General features: G+C 39.9%; 2 protein-coding genes across 3 annotated transcripts in view; one reads left to right on the top strand and one right to left on the bottom strand.

Annotated features, from left to right (window-relative positions):
• Positions 1-1,403, bottom strand: part of SLK (STE20 like kinase) — a 58,582-nt gene extending 57,179 nt beyond the window's left edge. For both annotated transcript variants that reach the window (XM_069460058.1, XM_069460059.1), the window contains exon 1: positions 654-1,403. In XM_069460058.1, the coding sequence (XP_069316159.1) occupies positions 654-803 (150 nt within the window). In that variant the 5' untranslated portion in view covers positions 804-1,403. The remainder of the gene's footprint in view (positions 1-653) is intronic.
• Positions 1,404-15,774: 14,371 nt separating this feature from the next.
• On the top strand, positions 15,775-16,669 carry LOC138376313 (cytochrome c, somatic). Its single transcript, XM_069460542.1, has one exon. The coding sequence runs from the start codon at positions 15,836-15,838 to the stop codon at positions 16,151-16,153; it is 318 nt and encodes a 105-aa protein (XP_069316643.1). The 5' UTR covers positions 15,775-15,835; the 3' UTR covers positions 16,154-16,669.
• Positions 16,670-24,977: the final 8,308 nt, after the last annotated feature.

The following is a 24,977-nucleotide window of genomic DNA, read 5'->3' as shown; positions in this document are numbered from 1 at the left end:
GTTTTATTTCTTAAGCACTGACATTGACTTCTAGTCAATGCTTATTGTCATTAGATTCAGAAACTTGCACCACATGCAGGTTTTCTTCCGGAAATTTTCTATCAGAAATTCTACTCCATTTTATAGTATATTGTCAAGCAACCAACTCAAGAATAGACTGCAAGTAGCAATCGCTTTGCTCTGATCCTAACAAACTGGTCATGCATTAGTATAGATACAACCAAATATATGCCCTGGACTCTAAAAACGGAACTGTTAATACTAGCTGCATGCGATTGCAAAGTTACTGGACCAACACAAATCCACTGAAAAGTGTAATGAGTTTCTGATTTTAAAATACTCGAAGGGTACAACCAGACCCCTCCTATAAATTAAAGAACACTCTCATTACCTTTGAAGTTCAACATAGTAGACTGTATAACCCTGCCTCCCTTTAGCAATCGCTCTTTAAACTACACCCAGGCCCCATTTTGTTCAACTGTAAACCCCACTTCTTAGCTACTCCTTGGATAAACTAAGTTTCAACGTATCACTACAGAGTCAAAAGGGGCAAGACACAGGAAAGGGACAAGAGGAGCGAGAAGTCCTCGTGCCACTCCCGGCCAGTGGCTGTTTTATCTTAGAAGTGCAACTTCCCGTTTTCTCCCTCTTACCTTGTACACTTTCCCAAAGGCTCCGTCACCCAATTCTCCTATAATCTCCCAAAACTCCTCGGGGTTCAGGTCCCTCTTCACATGTTCGTACTGCTTCTTCTTCTTCTCGCTCCCCAACTTGAAGATCTTACGGAAATTGAAGAAGGACATTTTTCCTTCCAACACAGAGTTCCTTGCACTTAACGGCTAAAAACAATAAAAGGCAAAGTTTCTCCTCCCTCCTCTCCTGCGCGCCCGGCGGGCGGCGGGCGGCGGCCGGCGTGGGGTCTCCCGGCTCCCGCAGCTCCGGCCCGGCCGTCCCCCAGAAGGCGGGGCGGCGACTCGGCTCCGGCCCACGGTGGGGGGGCTGCGCGGGCGGCCCCTCTGCCGAGCCGGCCCGCGGGCCGCGCGGGTGGGCGCCTTGGCCCCGGCCCACCCTCTGAGGGGCGGCACCTGCCTGGCCCGACGGGTCCGAGCTGTCCGGACGCCCGAGTCGCGGCGGCTTAGGCCCGTGTCACGGCGAGTCTCCAGGGGCGGCGGCCGCTCCGGGCGACGGAAGCGGCCAGCGGCCGCTGGGGCGGGCAGTAAAGAGGCTGAGCCCTCCCGCCTCAGGCAACGAGCCTAGGGTCTCCTCCGCAGCCGTCTGCTCCCGCGGCGCGAGGCCCGCGCGTTCTCTCGGCTCTGGGGCGCCGCAGCCGCTGCCACCTCCGCCTGGCTCCCTCCACAGCCCACACAGCCTTGGCCTGGAGCGCGCCGACGCCGACGCCGACTTCGTAGCGCGCCCGCGCGCTCCCCCGGCCGCGCGCCCGCCGGGTAACGCGCCCGGCTCACCGCGCGCTCGTGCGGGGGCGTCCCCTCTGGCCCCGCGCACGCGCGTTGGTTCCCGCCAGCTGGCGGCCCCGAGAGGTTCACTAGCGCTTGTCTTTCGGTGTGCGGTGGACGCTTGTGCTCTTCGATTGCAGACAGTTGTTCCCCATTTGCCCTCCAAGCCCCAAATCCTATCAGCCCACGGCCTTAGTGGAGCGGCCCCCGTTGGCACGACCCTGTTGATTGTGGAAGCGGATGTTGCCTCCATTCTGCATCTGGGAAAAATTGTAAAGAGTGAAAGGTGAACTGTCCGGCTTGGGGCCCGCAAGTGGGCTTTTTCGGCTTTCAAACGGGCCCCAGACAGAGTACAGTGAGAGGGGAGTCTGTGTGGTGGATGTGAGCTTCGGTTTTGGGGCCAGAGCTCTGTGACCTTGGGCAGGTAACCTCTCCGAGCCTGTTTCCTCACGGCGAAATGAAGGTCCTAATAGTCCCCACCTGAAGGTTGTGGCAAGGAGCAAATGAGGCAATGGATGTGAGCCCTGTGCACGGTGCCTGCCCTGGCAAAGGCTCAGCCTTAGTTCTTACTGCTGTAAGTGTGCAGGTAAGATAAACATAGATATATAAAAATTGTTTAAGCCCACTTTCCCAGTGATGAATGTGACACTCCCTTGAAGGAGACCTAACTTGTGGCCACCTCCACAGCTGTAAACCTGGTGCCACCCTTCGTGACTCCACCTGAACTAAGGTCCTCGCTTCCTGATCTCCCTCCGGGCCCCTTGGGCAGCACTGCCTAGTGGGGCAGTGTGGGCGTTGGTTGGAATTTGTCAGTTGGTGGCCTATCTTCCCCACCCCCACCAGACCCAAGCTCTTTCAGGGCAGTGGTTTGTTGTTCTTCATGATATCCAAGTACCTGGCAACATGCCTGGCAATATAATGGGCAGGCAGATATGGTGAATGAATGAACGGAGGTACCTGGAGCAGAGGCAGTGTTGCTATTCATATAATGCCCACCTCAACCATTTTGCCCTTCAGCCCCAAAATGGTATAACAGAACCCCTCTTCCAGTACTTCCAGTACTTCCACTTCCAGTGGCTTAAAATTATTTGGTTTCTCAAGATACTTCTTTTTTAAAAGTGTTATTGAGATATATTGATATAAACAGTACATATTTAAAACATGTGCTTTTATATGTTTTGATAAATGTATACACCTGTGAAAACAATCCCATAATTAACCTATTTTTAATCAGTGTCATTTATGGAGAAAATGAAGAAATGCACGAAGAAGAAAACAGTACTCTAATTCTACCATCCAGACATAACCATTGGTAAGATTTTATTATATTTCCAAACAGGATTTTTTTTGGCTGTGCCTTAACTTTTTTTATGTAGATGAGATTATGCTACATATAAAGGTTTGCATCTGGCACTTTTCATATTTTAGTACAATTAGTAATTGTTCTCTTCCATCATGAGATATTTAGGTTATTTATAATATTTCTGTTTTAAATAAAACATGGATAAATATCTTTGTACACAAATCCTTTTCCACGTATTTGATTATTTTCTCAGAATAAATTACCAGAAGTAGATTTTGGTCAGTGGGTATACGTCTGTTTCCTTTTTTTGTTCTTTTCAAAATAGAAAAAGCCTTTACTGTTTTCTCAAATTAAAAGATAGTATTCTTGTTGTAAATAATTCAAATAATACAGAAATTACAAAGTAAGAAGCTATCTGTAATTCTCCCCTCCTGCCTTCTCGCTATTCAAATTCATCCCCAACCTAACCATTGTTAAAAGTCAAGCATGTGATGATGAATAATGTTTACGGCATAGGTGGTGGTGATGTACACGTATCTCCAAACTCATCAAGTTGTATACATTAAATATGAACAGTTTTTTGTATGTCCATCATATTTCAATAAAATGGTTTTCAAAAAAATCACTAACAAAGCAGATAAAGTTCAGATTCCATTAAGAAATAGGCTTGAGCCCAGGAGTTTGAGATTGCGGTGAGCTATGACAATGCCACTGCACTTTAGCCTGGGCAACAGAGCGAGACTCTGTATCAAAAAACAAACAAACAAAAAAACCTAGTTTATTAAAATTTTTACAACTAATTGATCACAACCAGTTACATATTCCTTTGTTCCTTCTCCACTCCCACTGCTTCACTTGACTAGCCTTAAAAAAAAAAAAGAAATAGAAATATTCTCATAGATTTTTTTCATATATTATGGAAAAAAAAAAAGAATCTCTTATGAAAGCTTTTCCGTTTAATAAAATAATGCATACAGTCCAAAAAAGTTAAGCCTATGAGCATGAGGGAACTTTTGGGGGTAATAATAAAAACATTCTGTAACTGGGTTATAGTGAGGATTGTACACTTACAATGGGTGAATTATATGGTATGTAAATTATAACTCTATTTTTAAAGTTTGGTGTATGTATTTTTTCTATTCATACCTTTTTTTAAAATGCAATGACAGAATCATCCAATATATGGACATTGAGATCTTTCCATGCCGGCACAAATAGATCTGTCTCACCCTTTTTAATAGCTGCATAGAGTTCTACTGTCTAACTGTATCATAATTTACTTAAACATTTCTCTATTAGTAGGCATTTAGGTGGTTTCCAATTTTTTGTTGTCATAAACAATACTGCAATGAGCAGGCATTTGCAAGCATCTTCGTGTATTTGTCTTTTTGTAATTCCTTAGGATACAATTCAAGAAGTGGAATTGATGAATCAAAGACTATATTAAATTTTTTTACCTGTATTGCCAAATTTTTCTGTAGAAAGGTTGATTGTACCAATTTACACTCCTATCAACAATGCATAAGAATGCCGATTTTACTACACCGTCAACAGCCCCAGGCTATTACCCATCTTTTTCGTCTTTGCCAAGCTGATAGCCCCAAAATAACCTGTCATTTCAACTTAGAATTCTCTGATTATTAATGATGTAACACCTTTTCGTACCTATATTGACAACTTTTGTTTCTTATTTTATGAATTGCCTCATCATATCAATGAATGATATCAAATGATGTTAGTATTCTATAAATGATGTATCCAGCTAACGTACTTTGGTGAAATGATCGTGGAGTTAATAAAAGTTATGCATTTTCACCATAAAGTTATAGCCACAGAAATTATTTAATAATACTAAGATGTCATTTAGGCAGATTCAGATTTTCCCAGTAAACACCATGATACACAGTATTTATGTTATTTATAAATCATAGTTTGGCTTCCCTGAACTTTTAGACCTTTAAAAGTAAGGTTTAGCCAGTTACCATGTATTCATTTAATACACAATTTTTTGGCTCCACTCACCTTAAAAATAGTTTAAGACATTCTCTTTAAACAGCTTAGGGAGGGGAGTACTATCTTCACAATTTACCTGGTAAATAATCTTCCTTGATAATAATGAGGCTATCATTAAAAATTGGAAATTTAGTATGTACTGAGTGCTTGCTACACGCCAGGCACTGTGCTAAGTGGTTTACACACATCATTTTATTTAAACCTCATACCCACCCTATGAGGTAAATACTATGAAAATCCCTATGTAAAAGGGAGGAAAACTGAGGCAGACAGTTAAATAACTTGGTATGGCTTCACAGATAATAATGGTAGATTTGCAATTAAATCCAAATCTTGGTAAACCTAACTCCCTAATATTTAACAACTCCACAGAGACTGTCTCCTTAGCCTCACTGAGCTCTTGCAATAGCCATCTCACAGGACTGAGACAGCTGCCACTGTTAAGTTTTTCTCCTTTCCTTCTTAACTTGAAAACATACTCTACTCACTATCTGCACTTTGTTAACACACAAGCACATATGTAAACGCATATGTTTATATCTGAATATGTATGTGAGTGGGTATTTGTGAACATGCATATATGTTTTGTGTAAATGTGTAGTATGTGTGTGAATGTATGTGTGTATGGGTATATGCAGGTGTGTTTGCATGGGAGCATTTGTATTTCTGTGTATGTAGGTGAGGTATCTGTATGTTTCTCCCTCTAAACTGAAAGTACTTTGAGGGCAGGGGCTATACTATGTTCTATTCATCCTGTACCCCCTGCATCTAACCCAGTGTCTTCCTATTTCATAAATTATTCTTTAATGAATGAATGAAAATTTTAAAATTGTAAACCTAGTGAAAGAAATTACATGTCAGTTCCTTTCCCCTTCCTTATGTCTAACTTAGACAGTAAATTTACTAGTTAGTTCTTTAAATGCTACTGTGTAGGTTAGATGGAAGTAGCAAATTCCTTTGATGTACAAGTACTCTGTGACACAAATACATTTTTCTATCCTTCTGGAGGTATATTTTTAGAAAGGAATTTTTTCAGGTATTTTAAGAAAGTAACCCTGCAATTATGAAAATTATTCTCCTGAAATAGAATTGTGTGTGATTCAGAAAATTCTAATTCACTTTTTGGTCATTTTTTCCCTATTTGAAAAACAAAAAAGGTAAACAAATCACCTGATTTAAGCTCTTTTTTTTTTGTTTCAAAAAAGGAATCTAAAAATATCTTCCCTCCTAATTCATCTCTCTTTCTGCGTCATACAGAACTGTTACACACACACTCCCACCTTCTCCTCATCCCTAGTAACTTCTGCTAGCATGAATCATAAGCATTTGGCAGTGTAATGAGAAGACTTAACATATCCAAGTCTTGGGAAATTAGAAAATAAAAACTGTATAAACACATTTCTTTTACCAGTGGTATTCAAATTCCTGTTTAAAAATCTAGACACTATAACATCTTTTGAAGTTTAAGTATTTGAATGGTCAACATTAATTTTTTTTTTTTTTTTTTTTTTTTTTGAGATAGAGTCTTGCTCTGTTGCCCAGGGTAGATAGAGTGCAGTGGCATCATCGTAGCCCACTGCAACCTCCAATTCCTGGGCTCGAGGGATCCTCCTGCCTTAGCCTCCCAAGTAGCTGGGACTACAGGTATGCACCACCACACCCTGCTGATTTTTCTATTTTAGTGGAGATGGGGTCTCGCTCTTGCTCAGGCTGGTCTTGAACTCCTGACCTCAAGCGATCCTCCCACCTCAGCATCCTAGAGTGCTAGGATTACAGGCGTGAGCCACCTCACCCAGCCTCCTTACTTTTATGTATTACATTTGTTCTGTCTTTGTTTCATAAGACATATGTTTGATGTGATAGTTTTGATCATTGCTTCCAAATTATCTGTCCTGACATTAGCTCTGTGACATTGGGCAAGCCACTTCTCCACACTTTGTGGCTTACACAGGAATTTCACTTTTAACAGAGGTATCTTCAGGGTAATAAAATAATTCAGAATGACCCAGAAAATGGGGTAACTCCTAATGTAAAATTTTTGTAGCACTTCACCTCGTCAAAATGACTATATGATCTCTAAGAACTTTGCAATTGCAAAATTCTATTTTTACTGTGCCCCTAATTTTAGTTGCCTTATATACTAGTAACTGTGTTCATTTTTCTGACATAATGGTGACTAAAGAGTCAATACATGCAGTTAGTAATTTCAAAAAGAAAGACATAACAATATCCATCAAAATTCATGGAGTACCCTGGTTCCACTTAAAACTATTGTCAGGGTAACACTTAGGAAATTTGCCTAGTGAGATGGGAAAAAACTACCACAGGCACTGGGGAGAGAGGGGGAGATTTTCAGAGTAATATCAGTGGCTGTCTTGTAAAAGGAATTTTCAAGTTTCTACTGTAAAGAAATAACTACCCTACCTGAGTGCTTACTACTGTCATACTCTTCCTCTTTTCCTCTTCTAATCTCTCAGGACCTAGTGCCTCTCCCAGGTTCTTAATGAAAACTTTCTTACTGTGCATTCCTGTTTCACAAAGCTGTTAAGACAATTACAAACCACAATTGGAGGCTTATTACATTAAATTATTAACACCATCATAAGGCACTGCCTATTTGTCTGATAAATCCCAATCTTTTGCATTTCCATGGCTCATATTTCGTGTTACTACAGGAGGAAATGAACCAATGTAGATTCCTATTAGAGGCAATATATTCTTGCATTTTATACCAATGTCAACTTCATAAAATGGTCATTTCTAACAAAAATGATTTGTGATTAAGGGTTCAGCTGAATAAAATACATATTCCAGAGTTGACTCTTTAAACAACTATTTAGAATTGCTACCTTTCGTTCATTTGTTCGTTCAAAAGATAGTCATCAGTTTTCTACTGTATGCCAGGCAGTATCCTTAGGACTGAGGAATCAGTCAAAATCAAAACAGACCAAAAAAAATCCCTGGCAGTCTCTTGGAACTTACATTCTAGATGAGTAAGTGGAATTTAGACAAATAATATGAGAGAGATTATTTTTTAACCCAGTGATATTTGGTAATTTGTAGAGACATTTTTAGTTGTCACAACTAGGGGAGGGGATGCTATTGGCATCTGGTAGGTAGAGGCTAGGGATGCTGCTGAACATCTGCGATGCACAGGACAGCTCAAAGAATTATTCAGCTAATGTTGAGAAACCCTGTACTGATCTTTGGTATTAAAGGTCAAGATGTTGGTTGCCCTTGAGGGGGTAGTGACTGGAAGAAGACAGAAAGGGGGCTTCTGGATGCTGATTGAATGGATGAGTTTACTTTGCAAAATTCACTAAACTCTGGACTTACAATCTGTACATTTTCCTATATGTATAATTTCAACATATAACCCCTACATTCTTTGAAACTCCTCCTGTCAAGAGATAAGAGTTTATGTCTCCTCCTCTTGCATCTTGGATCTGTGACTGCTTAACCAGCATAATACAGCAAAAGTGACATTGTGCCAGTTTGCAGACCCAAGCCTTGAGAAATTAGCAATTCCCACTTCCTATTACCTGGGACACTCTGTCCTAGAACCCACTACCATGCTGGATATGGTGGCTCACACCTGTAATCCCATTGCTTTGAGGGGCTGAGGCAGGATGATCACTTGAGGCCAGGAATTCAAGACCAGCCGGGGCAATATAGTAAAACCCTGTCTCTACAAAAAATAAGAAAAATTAGCTGTCATGCACCTGTAGTCCCAGCTATTAGTAAGGGTGAGGTAAAAGGATCACTTGAGCTCAGGAGTTTAAGGCTGCAGTGACCTATGGTCTTGCCACTGCACTCCAGCCTGGGAAACAGAACAAGACCCTATCTCTAAAAAAATTTAAAAATAAGAAATAATTTACAAAATAAAGCCCACCACAATGATCTGAAGAAGCCCAAACTACCCATGGAGAGGCTTGTGTAGAGACCTGTACCCTCAGTCTTGATTGAAATCCCAGCTGACAGTCAACATGAACCTGCTAGCAATATGAGTGAACCATCCTGAACTTCATCTTTCATCCCCTAGTCAATCTACCTCTGCTGACACCATGCAGAGAAAAGACAAGCTTTTCCCCTTGAGCCCCACCCAAATTGCAGATTGATGAGCTAAAAAAAAGAGATTGTTGTTAATTTAAGCCACTAAATTTTAGGAACGTGTAGTATGCAAAAATCTGTAAGTGGAACAATATTAAGTAAACTTAAATTTTACTCTAAAAAGGAGGCCAGCCTTGGTGGCTCATGCCTGTTATCCTAGCACTCTGGGAGGCCTAGGTGGGAGGATCACTTGAGTTCAGGAGTTACAGACCACCCGGAGCAAGAGTGAGACCCATCTCTACTAAAAATAGAAAAATTAGCTGGGCATGGTGGCATGTGCCTGTAGTCCCAGCTATTCAGGAGGATCACTTGAGCCCAGGAGGTTGAGGTTAGAAGTTTGAGGTTGCAGAGAGCTACGATGATGTCACTGCACTCTATCTACCCTGGGTGACAAAGCCAGACTCTGTCCGCCCCCCCAGGAAAAAAAAAAAAAAGAGTACTATAGTCATATAACTTTGGGAAACTCTTTTGGTTAAAGTTTTAAAACCTCTTACTGCAGAACTTTTAATGGAATAATGTGTTTTGTGTTTCTGCACAACAGTATCCAGTGTTTCCCAAACATTTTTAACCCCAGAATCTATATTAGAAAGTACCATCTTGCATGATTGGTGTTCAAGGGACCAGACTTTAAGAAAACCACACTAACCTTTCAGTAATTCAGTAATTGCAATTCTAATCCTTAAAATTGCAAAGAGTTAACACCAGAATAGTTTTAAATTGAAATTAATGTTATACTGTTAATTCTGATAATAAAATAAAATACCCTAAATTTGCCTAATGAAAAAATTTTAAACTATTTGAAAATCTTTAATGACAGTTTAAAAGCTTAGATGACATTTTGGTAGTTATTCAAAAGGCCCTGAGATCATAATCAATGGCTATGTAAGTTTTTGTAAAGAAACCTAAATTCTAGGCAAGGGCAGTGGCTCACTCCTATAATCCTAGCACTTTGGGAGGCTGAGGTAGGAGGATTGCTTGGTGCCAAGAGATGAGCTTGAGCAACAAGGCCAGACCCCATCTCTACAAAAAATAAAAAAGATTAGCCAGGTGTGGTGGTACCTGCTACTCAGGAGGCTGAGGCAGGAGGATCCCTTGAGCCCAGGGGTTTGAGGCTGCAGTGAACCATGAGCCTACTACTGCACTCTAGCCTGGGTGACAGAGCAAGACCCTAGTAGCAATATAATCGGACTCAGATGTGGAATGTTTCCTGAAATTCTTTCTTGATCTTAAATTGAGCTACACAACATAGTTCTAATGTGCTAATACAAAGTTGCATATTTATTTGTTCAAGTCTTAAAAACAACATTGGACTGAAGTGGATAAATTGAGAAGATATGTCCTGTTTCATGTCTGGTGGAACTCAAGTTTACTCCAAAATCAAATGGAGGCTGTTTTTTGTTTGTTTTCTTTGCTTGTTTGTTTAGTTTTCCCACCAAAGACCAATTCCCAGCCCCCTCAATACACACATTCAGTTCCCCCATATCTCAGTTCAAACGTGTCCCTTCAGCATGAGGGAACTTCTTTGGAATAGAAATAACAGAGGCCAAGCACTGCTTCATGACCAGTTTCCAAGCTGCTTCTTTATCATCATTCTTCTTTAGCCCTTAAGATCCTCCACTAGAACTTGACCTCTGGAGATAAGAGTTCTTCATTCATTCTGTATTCCACTCTTATCTTGCATCAACAGTTCCTCAAGGCCAGGCACGGTGGCTCATGCCTGTGATCCTAGCACTTTGAGGGAGGATCACTTGAGGCCAGGAGTTCAAAACCAGCCTGAACAACATAGTGAGACCCCATCTCTACAAAAAACAGAAAAATTAGTTGAACATGGTGGTATGCCCCTGTAGTCCCAGCTACTCAGGAAGCAGAGGCAGAAGGATCCTTTGAACCTGCAAAGTTTGAGGTTGCAGTGAGCTATTATGACACCACTGCACTCTAGCCTGGGCAATGGAGAAAGACCCTGTCTCAAACATACAAACAAACAAAACAACAGTGCCTTGATTTCCATCACTATCAAGTCTTATCCACCCTGATCTCTACCTGATTGCTGGAAAAATTATTGTGTGTTGGAACCTTTGAGTTCAAACTGTGCTGACTGTAATTACCTCGCTCCCAGATGAACTGAGTTAGGAATTCTGGTTTCTAGATTTCTCTTTGGCTTGTGGAAAGACCACATGTTTGGCTTTTGTGCACCACATGAAAACTCACAGCCAAGGGAGTAAGGGAAGACTGAAATCCAGCCCCACATTTCCTTAACCAGGGCAAGTGTCTGTGAAGTCTGTGTTGGTCCAGGGGATCACCTTTTTCTGGTTTTAACAAAGGTGACTTATAAAGTAGAGGTAGTCCTGGCCTGTGACATAGACCTCAGCATAATCATTTAAACATCCAGGATCTTACCTGTTGCCTTAGCCTCTGTCCCATTCTATGACATTTCAGATATGTCCTTTAAATACTAGCAGTTTGACTGAGTGACTTACAAAGATCCCTTTCTACCTTCAACTTCTATTATTTTATATTCTGTTCTTTTCCTTTTTCTTTTTAATTTTTTGCCTTAAAATAATAGAACTTTATTCTCTTTCTCTTCACAGTTCCAGAAGCCAGAATTCAAAACTAGGGTGTCAGCAGGGCCAGGACATGCTCCCTCCAGAGGTGCTAGAGAGATTTTGTTCCTTGCCTCTTCTAGCTTTTGGTAATGGTAGGGTTTCTTCGCTTGTGGCTGTATCACTGCAATCTCTACCTTGGCCTTCACATGGCCTTACCCTCTTCTGTCTTCTCTTCTGTGTGTCTCTTATAAGTATACTTGTCGGATTTAGGGCCCACCCAGGTAATCCCAGATGATCTCATCTTGAGATCCATTATTATATCTAGGCTTGCTCATGTGTCTGTCATCAGTTAGCAGGAAGGCAGAGGACTGGCAGGTTCCGGATAGCCTACCCACAGCTCTGGTGGTTGGCTCCCAGGCAGCTCAGGCATGATGGTGCATGCGCCAGGAGCCTCCTCACCCAGCACACAGGACCGGCCTCGCTCACGTGGCCGCTCAGAGTTCTAGTTGCATCGAGGAGCTGTTCTTATCTCCCCTCTTATGGACGGGGTGCCCTGCCACTCCACGTGGGAGGCTGTCATCTACTCACCTGCTGCATCAGAAATTTCATTTCTTCTTGACGCATCTGGACATTATTGCCTTTTACAACAGCCTCAGTTAGAGATGCCCAGACACTGAATTGGATTTTAAAGGTAAACCCTATTGACCTCTATTACACCTTTTAAAACAGTTGCAATCTATGATCACTTTTTTTTTTTTTGTTGAGACAGAGTCTCACTTTGTTGCCCAGGCTAGAGTGAGTGCCGTGGCGTCAGCTTAGCTCACAGCAACCTCAGACTCCTCGGCTTAAGCGATTCTACTGCCTCAGCCTCCTGAGTAGCTGGGACTACAGGCATGCGCCACTATGCCTGGCTAATTTTTTTTTCTATATAGATTTTTAGTTGTCCATATAATGTCTTTCTATTTTTAGTAGAGACGGGGTCTCGCTCTTGCTCAGGCTGGTCTCGAACTCCTGACCTCAAGCAATCCACCCGCCTCGGCCTCCCAGAGTGCTAGGATTACAGGCGTGAGCCACCGCGCCCGGCCTATGATCACTTTTTAAATGAAGTTTTTGTTTTTCAGAGAGGGTTTAAAACAATTCCAACATGTTATATGTACTAATTCTTACAAATTTTATTTTGGTTGAGTTTTTAATAAAGATGTATTTGTTTTTGGTTACTAATTCTGAATGACAATCATCTGTTAAATGTATCTATAATCTCTTGTTAAGGTGAAGTAAAGTAAAGCCCCTTCCACTTATTAAATACAATTTTGAGCCACCACTGAGGAAGCCTTCCCCTTTCTGTGATTCTTTCTGTAATACGGAAGCTACTTTGTTGGTTTTTATACCTGTCATTGGCACCAATAATTATACTGGGATTTGCAGAACATCTTGCTTCTAATTGATATTCACTAAATTTCACAAAATGTAGGCTTCAGCTGGACCCCTGCAAGTCCTTTGGTCCCGTTCAACCCCTCTGCCTCACTCGGGAGACCATCCTAATTCCATGCTACAGCTTTGCCTTTCAAATGTTTGCTGGTTCACATAACAACAAGGATTAGGGAATTATTAAGGGATAAAGACTGCTCTGAAGCCAAGTATTGCTTCCATCCAGCACCAGAACCAATCCTGCTAAACCAACAAACTCAGAGGCACTTATTCGCTTCCAGAAAGCTTTCCTTTGTCTTCCCCTGGAACTGCATGGTATAGTTTCTCCCAAAGGAAAGTTATGTTCCATTATGTTTTGAATGTTTTGATAGTATCCAGATTTTTCCAGATAACCACGCCAACTGAGTTATTTTCAAATTATCCCTTTATTGAGCAGTCAAAACCCGCTAGCTCAATTATTAACATAAAAGCGCTGTAAGGTGATGTTCAGCTTCAATAAAACATCATTTTTATTAAAGAATGAGGGTTTCTGTATGGTCACAGTATTACTTATTCTTATTTTCCTTCACAGAAGGAAAAATTCAGCATCCCCTTAATTCCCAAGAGCATGTAGCAAATTAACCAGAGGATTTAAAAGCCCTTTAATAAGAGTTTTCAGCAACGAGTAGAAGCAGGGTTTAAAAAAAGAAAAAGAACAGTGATTTTTTTTCATATGGAAGACATTTCATCTGTTCACAATTTGCTTAACACGAAACATTAAGCACTCAAGAAGACCAGTAATCAAATGATGTTGGTCAATATTTGAATACGGGAAGCCAGACTCAAGAAGCAGGAGCCAACACCAGTGCTGTCCTAGCTGTAGCAGCTGTCTGAGAAAGGGATAACTGTGTGGGCTTTTACTGATAGCTTTAAACTGTCATTGGCTTGCAGAAAACAAGCTTTGCTACAGAAATGGTACTAAAATGTGCCACCTTCATGACTCTTCAGAATTGTCCCAGCTGAAGAGTGTTCCCTCCCCAGGCCACATCCCCTTCCTGAGACTGCCCTCATCCATTGACTGGTTGATGCCAGGGTCTAGCAAGGCCTGGCCCTCTCATCCCAACTCAGGACAACTCTGAAGGGCCATCCAGCTTCAGGGACCCCAGTGGGGTTAGCTGAGGCCTTTGCTGAGACTATTTCACAGTCTAACTTTTCCCTGTCCAATCCTGCTTCCTTTCCATGCCCCTTCCCTCCACAGGTGTTAAATTCAAGAGTACTCACCAACAAATAAACTTTCAGCAAACTCCTCTTACTCAGAGCTGTCTTCCCCCAAAACTCTTTCATTTTCATCTTATTCTTTATTTTATTTTATTTTTATTTTATTTTATTTATTTTGAGGCATGTTCTCACTCTGTCACGCAGGCTAGAGTACAGTAGCATGATCATAGCTCACTGTAACCTCGAACTCCTAGCCTCAAGCAATCCTCTTGCCTCAACCTCCCAAAGTGCTGGGATTACGGGCATGAGACACCATGCCCAGTTTATTCTTTAAAAAGAGTGGAATAATAAAATGGGATAGAAAGTAAAAGATTAAGATCTTGTACCCCTTTTCCCCTAGTACCATTTTCCAGAAGGAATCACTGTTAATTATGTTTGTATATCTTTCCAGAAATAGCCTATTAATCTACAACCATATACACATATGTCACTTTTGTTGCACAAGTGAGAGTATAACATGTAAACTGCTCTGCAACCTAATTGGTTTCATTTAAATGTAGTCTATATGTCTTTTCATATCAATACATATAGATACCTTCATAGAGGTATCATATTATTCCACTACATAGACAGACCATAACTTTTTAACCAGATTTTCCCACATAAATATGTGGGTAGTATTTGGTTTTTTGCTTTTACAAATAATATTATAAGGAAGATTTTTTTGTACTTTTCAAATGTTTCTTTTACTAGAGTGTTTAATTAATTTAAGAATCTAGGCCGGGCACGGTGGCTCACGCCTGTAATCCTAGCAGTCTGGGAGGCCGAGGTGGGCGGATCGTTTGAGCTCAGGAGTTCGAGACCAGCCTGAGCAAGAGCGAGATCCCATCTCTACTAAAAAATAGAAAGAAATTATATGGACAGCTAAAAATATATATAGAAAAAATTAGCCGGGCATGGTGGTGCATGCCTGTAGTCCCAACTACTCGGGAGGCTGAGACAGGAGGATCCCTTGAGCCCAGGAGTTTGAGGTTGCTGTGAGCTAGGCTGACGCCACAGCACTCACTCTAGCCTGGGCAACAGAGTGAGACTCTGTCTCAAAAAAAAAAAAAAAAAAAAAATTTAAAAATTTAAGAATCTAAGCTTATGAATGACATTTGTTACATATTACTGTTTATCAGATTTAAGAGTAAGAATTTGTTATTTTGTAAAACAAATTTGGAAACCATACACCTTTTCTAGTGACTGGAACAAGATAATGTGGAATTGGAAGAGGAATTTTCTTGGAAATGTATAAAAACTCAGCAGTAAAATAGTTGGGGTCAAGAAACGGGAAAAAAAGTAAAAGATGGTCAATTCTCGAAAGAAGAAACCAAATAATATTATAGGAACATCCTTAAATATTATCTTTGCTCATTTGTATAGTATATCTATAGGATAAATTCATAGAAGTAGAATTCCTAGACCAAATCCTGTGTGAATTAAAAAAAAAAAATTTTTTTAATATTGCCAAATTGCTTTCCTTAAAAGCAGCACCAATTTAAATTCCAAAAATTCCCAAAATAAATGCAAGAGAATGCCTCTTTCCTTGCACTCTCACCAGATGTGGGTGTAATAAAACTTTTTAATCTTTGCTGATAATAAGAGGTGAAAACTATTACTTCACAGGGGCCCTGCAAACTTACAGGGTGCTTTCGTGTGAATTTTAAAAAGATGTCGAGAGAGCGGGACGTCCGGCTTCTGACTGGGAACCTTCGTGCCGTCAGCAACCAAAGAGAGAATTAAATATGGGTGATGTTGAGAAAGGCAAGAAGATTTTTGTTCAAAAGTGTGCCCAGTGCCACACTGTGGAAAAGGGAGGCAAGCACAAGACTGGGCCAAATCTCCATGGTCTCTTTGGGAGGAAGACAGGTCAGGCTGCTGGATTCTCTTACACAGACGCCAATAAGAACAAAGGCATCACCTGGGGAGAGGATACACTGATGGAGTATTTGGAGAATCCCAAGAAGTACATCCCTGGAACAAAAATGATCTTCGCTGGCATTAAGAAGAAGGGAGAAAGGGCAGACTTGATAGCTTATCTCAAAAAAGCCACTAATGAGTAATAGGCCACTGCCTTATTTATTACAAACCAGAAATATCTCATAACTTTTTTTATGTGTACCATAATTTATTGGTCTCATACACCAGAATTCAGATCATGAAAGAGTGACAGAATATTTTTGTTGGACAGTCCTGATTTAACTAAGACTGGCTTGCGGTTAATTCGGTTTTTTGAATTTTGATAGTAATTCCAATAGAGTAAATGCTATCACTGTATTCTCCTTCTAAGATATGATTGGATTAATTAGTAGTGTTCAACTTTTCACAAGGATGGTAAATTGCCATTTCAAAACCTATTGAAGATTGGTTTTATATTTAGATTTATATAACTGGTTATGTGAATATATTTAAATACTAGGGAAATTGCTTCACTGTCTTGGAACCAAGCAAGACTCATGGGTGTTTTAACTTGTGTTCATTAGCCTGTTAAAGGCGAGGGCTGGAAATAAGGTAGCAATGTTTACTTTATATATTTTTGGTCTTCACTATGCCAATCTAATTTCCCTGTGTCTACTAAAATGCTGCCTTTTATTTATTGAAAGGCATTTTAGTGTGGTTTATGTGTAATATCAAATAAAGAATATTTAACATTTATCACATTTTATAGACAATCTATAAGGTTAAATGCTTTTAAAAGTCAATGTGACAAGAAATAGCAAATTAAACTTTTGAATTCTTCACTACCTAAGTCAGACTAAGTTATAATTTAGGATTGTCTTTAAACAGCTCTTCTGAAACACATAAAACTGTAGAACTTCTGTATATGTGTGATTGGTAATGGTGCTTTTACCAACTCATTAGAAGGATTAAAGTAGAGGAGATAAACACAAATTTTAAAATAAAAAAAAAAAAAAAGATGTCTTCTTTGGGTGAATGAATTAAAAAATATCCCACCTCTCCTCATTCCCTATAACCTTCTAGGTGGATAGAGATCATGCCAGAACGTGGGGTTTGCCATTCAAAACTCCAATTCCACCCCACTTACCCTTTGGCCAGCCCCCATTGTACACTGCTGAAACTGAACAACTATACATAGCAGCCCTGGAGCCTCCTTGTTTTAAGTTGCATTTCTTTAATTATGAATAAGCCTGAATATCCTTTAGTATTTTTATTGGCCATTTTTTCCCTTCATGGAGAGCTATTCTGAGTAGCTCAAAATCCATTGTGGCAACCTTTTCATGACTGTACAATATCCCAATAGAACAAGTGAATGATAAATGATAATATCATTTGATACTTTATTTACTATATTGAAACAAGTTGTCTTTATAATTTAGTGATTCATTTCTGTACATTGATTTGTAACCTTAGACCTTGCTGAATTTGTTTGTCAATTCCAGTAGTCTTATGGCAGAATCTTTGGGGTTTTCTAGATATAAGATAATATCATCAGCAAAGAGGAATAGTTTGACCTCTTCTGCCCCCATTTGGATGCCCTTGATTTCCTTCTCTTGTCTGATTGCTCTGGCTGGTACTTCCAGCACTATGTTGAATAGAAGCGGTGATAGAGGGCAACCTTGTCTGATTCCAGTTCTAAGCAGGAATGCTTTCAGTTTTTCCCCATTCAGTATGATGTTGGCTATGGGTTTGTCATATATGGCTTGTATCACTTTAGATAGGTCCCATCTATGCCTATTTTGTTAAGCATTCTTATCATAAAAGGGTACTGAATTTTGTCAAATGCTTTTTCTGCATCTATTGAGAGGATTGTATGGTCTTTATTTTTACTTCTATTTATGTGTTGAATTCATTTATAAATTTGCATATGTTGAACCATCCCTGCATCTCTGGAATGAAGCCCTCTTGGTCGTGATGGATTATTTTTTTTTATAAGCCCTGAATTCAGTTTGCTAGGATTTTGTTGAGAATTTTTGCATCTATATTCATAAGGGATATTGGTCTGCAGTTGTCTTTTTTTGCTGTGTCCTTTCCTGGTTTGGGTATCAGGGTGATGTTGGCTTTGTAAAACGTGTTGGGGAAATTCCTTCCTTCTCGATGTTGTAAAATAATTTCTGCAGGATAGGCACCAGTTCTTCTTTGTATGTTTGGTAAAATTCAGGTGTGAAACCATCTGATCCAGGACTTTTCTTTTTAGGAAGGTTTTTTGCTGCTTCAATTTTAGTACTTAATATTGGTCTGTTCAGGAATTCTATTTCTTCCTGATTGAGCCTAGGGGGGCTGTTTGTTTCTAAGAATTTTTCCATTTCCTACACATTTTCAAGTTTATGTGCATAGAAGTTTATATAGTATTCATAGATGATATTTTGTATTTCCATGGTATGAGTTGTAATTTCTCCTTTTTCATTCCTGATTGAGCTTATTACAGCATTCCACCAACAATGGTCAATCTGAGAACCAAATCAAAGACTCAATACCCTTCACAATAGCAACAAAGAAAATAAAATACCTAGGAATATATTTAACTAAGAAGGTGAAAGACCTCTGTAGGGAGAACTACAAAACACTGAGGAAGGAAATAGCAGAGGACGTAAACAGGTGAAAAACCATACCATGCTCATGGGTCAGCAGAAAAAATATTGTTAAAATGTCTGTACTACCCAAAGTGATCTACAGATTTAATGAAATCCCTGTTAAAACACCAACATCATTTTTCACAGATCTAGAAAAAATAATTCTATGCTTTGTATGGAACCAGAGAAGATCCCATATAGCAAAAGCAATCTTAAGCAAAAAGAACAAACTGGGAAACATCAATTTACCAGAATTCAAGCTATACTATAAGGCTATAGTAAGTAAAACAGCATGGTACTGGCAGAAGAACAGAAACATAGACCAATGGAACAGAACTGAGAACCCAGATATAAAACCATCCTCATATAGCCATCTAATCTTTGACAAAGCAGACAAAAATATACACTGGGGAAAAGAATCCTTATTCAATAAATGGTGCTGGGAAAATTGGATAGCCACATGTAGAAGACTGAAACAGGATCCACACCTCTCACCTCTCACAAAAATCAACTCATGGTGAATAACAGACTTAAACCTAAGGATTGCAGCTATAAGAATTCTAGAAGAAAATGTTGGGAAAAGTCTTATAGACATTGGCCTAGGGAAAGAATTTATGAATAAGACCACAAAGGCAATCACATCAATGATAAAAATAGATAAATGGGACCTGACCAAATTAAAGACCTTCTGCGCAGCCAAAGAAACTATCATGAGAGCAAACAGACAACCTACAAAATAGGAGAAAATATTTGCATGCTACACATCTGATAAAGGGCTGATAACTAGACTCTATATAGAACTCAGGAAAATCAGCAAGAAAAAATCAAACAACCCCATTAAAAAGTGGGCAAAGGACATGAACAGAAACTTTTCAAACGAAGATAGACTAATGGCCAAGAAACATATGAAAAAATGCTCAACATCTCTAATCACCAGGAAAATGCAAATCAAAACCGCAATGAGATATCACTTAACTTCAGTGAGAATGGCCTTTATCAAAAAGTCCCAAAACAATAAAAGTCTGCGTGGATACAGAGAAATAGGAACACTCTTACATTGCTGGTGGGACTGCAAACTAGTACAACCTCTGTGGAAAGTAATATGCAGATACCTCAAAGAGATACAAGTAGCACTACCATTTGATCCAGCAATCCCATTACTGGGCATCTACCCAAAGGAACAAAAGACATTCTATAAAAAAAACATCTGCACTAGAATGTTTACAGCAGCACAATTCACAATTGCAAAGATGTGGAAACAACCCAAATGCCCATAAATCAATACAAGAGTGGATTAATAAGATGTGGTACATGTATACCATGGAGTTCTACTCAGCGACAAAAAACAGTGGTGATCTAGCACCTCTTGTATTATCCTGGATAGAGCTGGAGCCCATTTTACTAAGTGAAGTATCACAAGAATGGAAAAACAAGCACCACATGTACTAACCATCAAATTGGTATTAACTGATTAACAGTTACGTGCACATATAGTAGTAACATTCATCGAGTGTCGAGCAGGTAGGGGAGAGAAGGGGATGAGTATAGTCACAACTGATGGGTGTGGTGCATACCATCTGGGGGATGGACACTCTTGGAGCTCTGACTGGGGTGGGGCAAAGGTAATGTATATAACCTAAACATTTGTATCCCCATAATAAGCTAAAATATAAAAAAAAGATTTAAATAAATAAATAAATTTAGTGATTCATCTGCCTCGACTAACATTGCATAATCAAATGTATAAAGTAATTCCTGGAGTTGTCCTCTTTTAAGAGCAAGAAAAATGATGATACTAGATACTATTGCTGTTGTTTTTTGTTTTTTGTTTTTTTTTTTGAAACAGAGTCTCACTCTGTTGCCCAGACTACAGTGCTGTGGCATCAGCCTAGCTCACAGCAGCCTCACACTCCTGGGCTCAAGCAATCCTACTGCCTCAGCCTCCCAAGTAGCTGGGACTACAGGCATATGCCACCATGCCCAGCTAATTTTTTTCTATATATGTTTAGTTGTCCGGTTAATTTCTTTCTATTTTTTTAGTAGAGACGGGGTCTCGCTCTTGCTCAGGCTGGTCTCAAACTCCTGAGCTCAAATGATCCGCCTGCCTCAGCCTCCCAGAGTGCTAGGATTACAGGCGTGAGCCACCACTCCCGGCCTAGATATTATTAACTAAGCATCTAGTATATGGTGAGCAGATTAGAAGTCAGGATGACTGAGAGGCCTCACCCCTGACCAGTGGTGCCTAGTATATGGCACAGGCTCTGAGGTCTGATCCACTCCATTTTGCCCCCTGACAAACTGTAACTTGGAAAATTTACTGAACCTCTCTGAAACTTAGTCTGTTTACCTCTAAAATTAGGATGATATAAATAATAATAGTAGTGGTATCTTCCTGATAGGGCTGTAGTAAATATTAAATGATATAATACATGAAAAGCACTTAACATGGTACCTGCTACCTAGTAAGTGCTCAACAATTGTGTTATGTTGACTGGGCATTTTATGTACATTATGTAACTCTCCTGATTTAAACAAACACACAAACTTCAGTGACTATCTATTGCCAGCACAATAGGATTGTTTGTAATTATGTTCCTTGGAACTGTAGAGGTGCCCCAGGGACAGGGAAAAGGACTGAGAGAGAGATAAGGCCAGTAAGGCCTCTAGGCCCCTCTTCCGTCAGAATAGTTCCACTTTTATCTGTGTTTCATACTGTGGTTCCAAATAACACTTAATATGAAAAAAAAGTTTCTACTCCTTTTTTAAAAAAGTGGAAATTTTGACCTTAACCTACTCTTCCAGATTTGTCTTCCTTGGTATTCAGCCACAGCCTTATCAACATATTCACTACAATGGCTTATTTGCTGCCTGCAGAGTAGATTACTTGTTCCTTAAAGATGGGCCCTGTGTCACTTATACTTTGGTATTTTCAGAAACTAGTAGAGGTTCTGCCACCTACTCGGCATTCAGTAAATGTTTGCTGGATCAATAAATGAATCAGACAATGAACCCTCCACTTCAGTTAAATTCGTCTCCTAGATACCTCTCTCAAATACATCTTGTGTCTCTTTCCTGCCCTTTGCTCATGAAGATTCCCTTGTCTGGATGGCCTCTCCCCATCTCACCTCCACCAAATTCTGAATTCAATCTTTAAGACTAAAATCAAATTGTGTGTTTGACTATACAGCCAAGCTTCGTCATCCGGTTGGAAGGATTCTCTCCCTCGTCTAAACTCATAGGGTTTATGAGTTGCCTGTATGTTCATGTAGTGTTTTAGCATGCATTTCTTTTTATTGACATTATCTTCATGTCTTATCTTCCTGTTGTGGAAAGCAGTGATGTCTTAAAGTCTTCTTTTTTCCTTCACTGCTTAGTCCAGTCTCACATACAGTATGTGCTTAATAAACATCTGAGGAATGGATCAACAAATGAATGAATGAATATTTATTTCTTTGATATCCCAGCTAGGGTAGCCCCAGAAACTAGGGGTTATACAATAGGAAAGTGAGAGTGAGGCATTGTTTCTCAAAAGTTTCAAACACTGGGCTCCAGGATATTAGTGTTCTTGCCCATGGACTAGATGGTTAGGGGACCCTCAATTCCACACTTATCAGCCATATAGATTTATAATAGTGTAAGTTCAGATTGCAAAGCAAAAATAAAAGGAGGCATTTTTCTAATCTCTGCAAAGTACATAATAAATTAATATCTTTGGAGAGAAATCTCTTCTTTCTGCAGCCCCTATGAAGTAGAAGCTGTTTGGTGGCATCGGCATCTATGAAGAGCAACGTTTCAGGCCGGGCGCGGTGGCTCACGCCTGTAATCCTAGCACTCTGGGAGGCCGAGGTGGGCGGATCGTTTGAGCTCAGGAGTTCGAGACCAGCCTGAGCAAGAGCAAGACCCCATCTCTACTAAAAATTGAAAGAAATTATATGGACAGCTAAAATATATATAGAAAAAATTAGCCGGGCATGGTGGTGCATGCCTGTAGTCCCAGCTACTCGGGAGGCTGAGACAGGAGGATCGCTTGAGCCCAGGAGTTTGAGGTTGCTGTGAGCTAGGCTGACGCCACGGCACTCACTCTAGCCTGGGCAACAGAGTGAGACTCTGTCTCAAAAAAAAAAAAAAAAAAAAAAAAGTGCAACGTTTCAGACATCTATTCCTGTGTAACAAACCACCCCAAAACATGGTCATTTAAAATATCAGTGTTACATTATGTTTCACAATTCTGTGTGTTGACAATCTGGGCTCCTCTTTTTCAGTCTTATCTGGGGTCATTCATGTGGCTGTGGTCCTTGACCTGCTGCCTGGAGCTGGAAGTTCCAAAATGGTCTTATTCACATGTCTGGCAGTTGGTGCTGGATGCTTGTTGGAGCCCCTTGGCTGTCCTTCATGTAGATTGACGTGGGCTTCTCACATGTGCAGCATCTTAGGATTTCAAGATGGCAAATGTGGAAGCTGCAAAGCCCCTTGAAGGCTATGCTCTGGAATTCACACAGCATCATTTCCATCACATTCTATTAGACAAGGCAAGTCACAAGGCCAATACAGATTCGAAGGGTAGAAAATTAGACTCCATTTATTGATGGGAAGAACAGCAAAGTCACATTGCAAAGGGACACGGACTGAGGGGTGGGATTCATTGAGGGCTGTTATAATGCTCTATCATAGGCAGCTCTGTACCCTTCATAAATACTGCTCATCCCGTTTATACCCCCATTATTCCAGTGAGTGAGAACCACCTGATTACTTTTGGTTGAAGGAAACTAACTTCTGAGTTTTTCTTATTAAAAAAAAAAAGTAATATTGACTCTGGAGAAAATTTAGAAATAGTGTCAAAGCAAAGGAAAGAAAATAGCAATCACCTATAATTCCATCACTCCCAAATAACCATTCTTAGGATTTAGATATATATCCATCTTGTCTTTGTTCTAAAATATTGGTAATAATATATAGTCTATATAATAATACATAGCTATGTATTACTGTATACTTTCTTGCCAGGCACTGTACTTTGCATTAATTATCTCATTTAATACTCACCACGATGCCATGAGATAGATACTATTATTTTTTTTTTTTTTTTGAGACAGAGTCTTGCTCTGTTGCCCAGGCTACAGTGAGTGCCATGGCATCAGCCTAGCTCACAGCAACCTCAAACTCCTGGGCTCAAGCGATCCTACTGCTCAGCTTCCCGAGTAGCTGGGATTACAGGCATGTGCCACCATGCCCAGCTAATTTTTTCTATATATAATTTTAGTTGGCCAGATCATTTCTTTCTATTTTTTTTTAGTAGAGACAGGGTCTCACTCTTGCTCAGGCTGGTCTCAAACTCCTGACCTCAAGCTATCCACCTGCCTCGGCCTCCCAGAGTGCTTGGATTACAGGTGTGAGCCACCGCGCCCGGCCTGAGATAGATAGTATTATTATCATCTTCTTTACAGAAGAGGAAATTGAGGCTTAGAGACCTTAACTAAATTGTTTAATGTCTTATATTTAATACATTATATTACATATAATGCTATATATATTATACATATATACCTTATATATCTATACCTTATATATTTTGTGCATATGTGTATATCTTGTACTGTTTTGTAAACTCCCTTTTTCATATAATATTATATCATGCACATTCCTTACTTGATAGCTGTTGAATCAGCTGAATGAAAATTGAGAAGCAACAATGACTTTGCAATATTTGGAATTCTGGTTCGGGGCCATGTTTGCTCCTAGAGTCTGTCAGGTGTTTGCAGATTAGAGCAAAATAACGATGATGTGTGCCCTTCGCTGCAAAGTACTAGCTTTGAAATTTTAATCTTTTATAAGAACCTCAAGTCTAGATTTTGGCAAAGTTGGTTGGTGGAGATATAGCGTCTAAATTTTTTGAATGTTATGACACATTTTCTAAAAGCCCAGTAGTGTGATTGCAGATTTGGAGCATGTCCACCTCCTAAGAGCCAAAGTGAGAAATGATGGTATGAAGGACCACGGGGAAATCAAAAGTCTTTTTAGATGTAAGGTGTTTGTGGTTCTATATGAGATATTTTTTCACTGATCACCTAGCTCTCAAGAAATGAACAGGCCCCTCTAGTAACATGGGCCTTACATTTCTATCTTTAATCTCTAAATGGTATATATTCTAGGGCAAAAATTGGCAGGAGTTTGTGGTAAGTGGGAGAAAAGTGGCAGGTGGAAATGTTTGGAAAGAGAAACTCAGTAATGTCCCTTTTTACATGAAATCATACATTAATAGCCTAAAAGGATTGAAAATAGGAAATGAAACATGAGAAGCAACATAAATATACAAAATAAAATTATATACTTTACAATTACTTTGTAAATTTAGGGC

This window comes from Eulemur rufifrons, chromosome 28 (genome assembly GCF_041146395.1).
Source record: "Eulemur rufifrons isolate Redbay chromosome 28, OSU_ERuf_1, whole genome shotgun sequence".
Taxonomy (NCBI): domain Eukaryota; kingdom Metazoa; phylum Chordata; class Mammalia; order Primates; family Lemuridae; genus Eulemur; species Eulemur rufifrons.
This window is presented reverse-complemented; position numbering and strand designations above follow the sequence as displayed.

Excerpts from the sequence above, each read along its gene's own strand:
- LOC138376313 (XM_069460542.1), top strand. The coding sequence starts at position 15,836 with ATGGGTGATGTTGAGAAAGGCAAGAAGATTTTTGTTCAAAAGTGTGCC.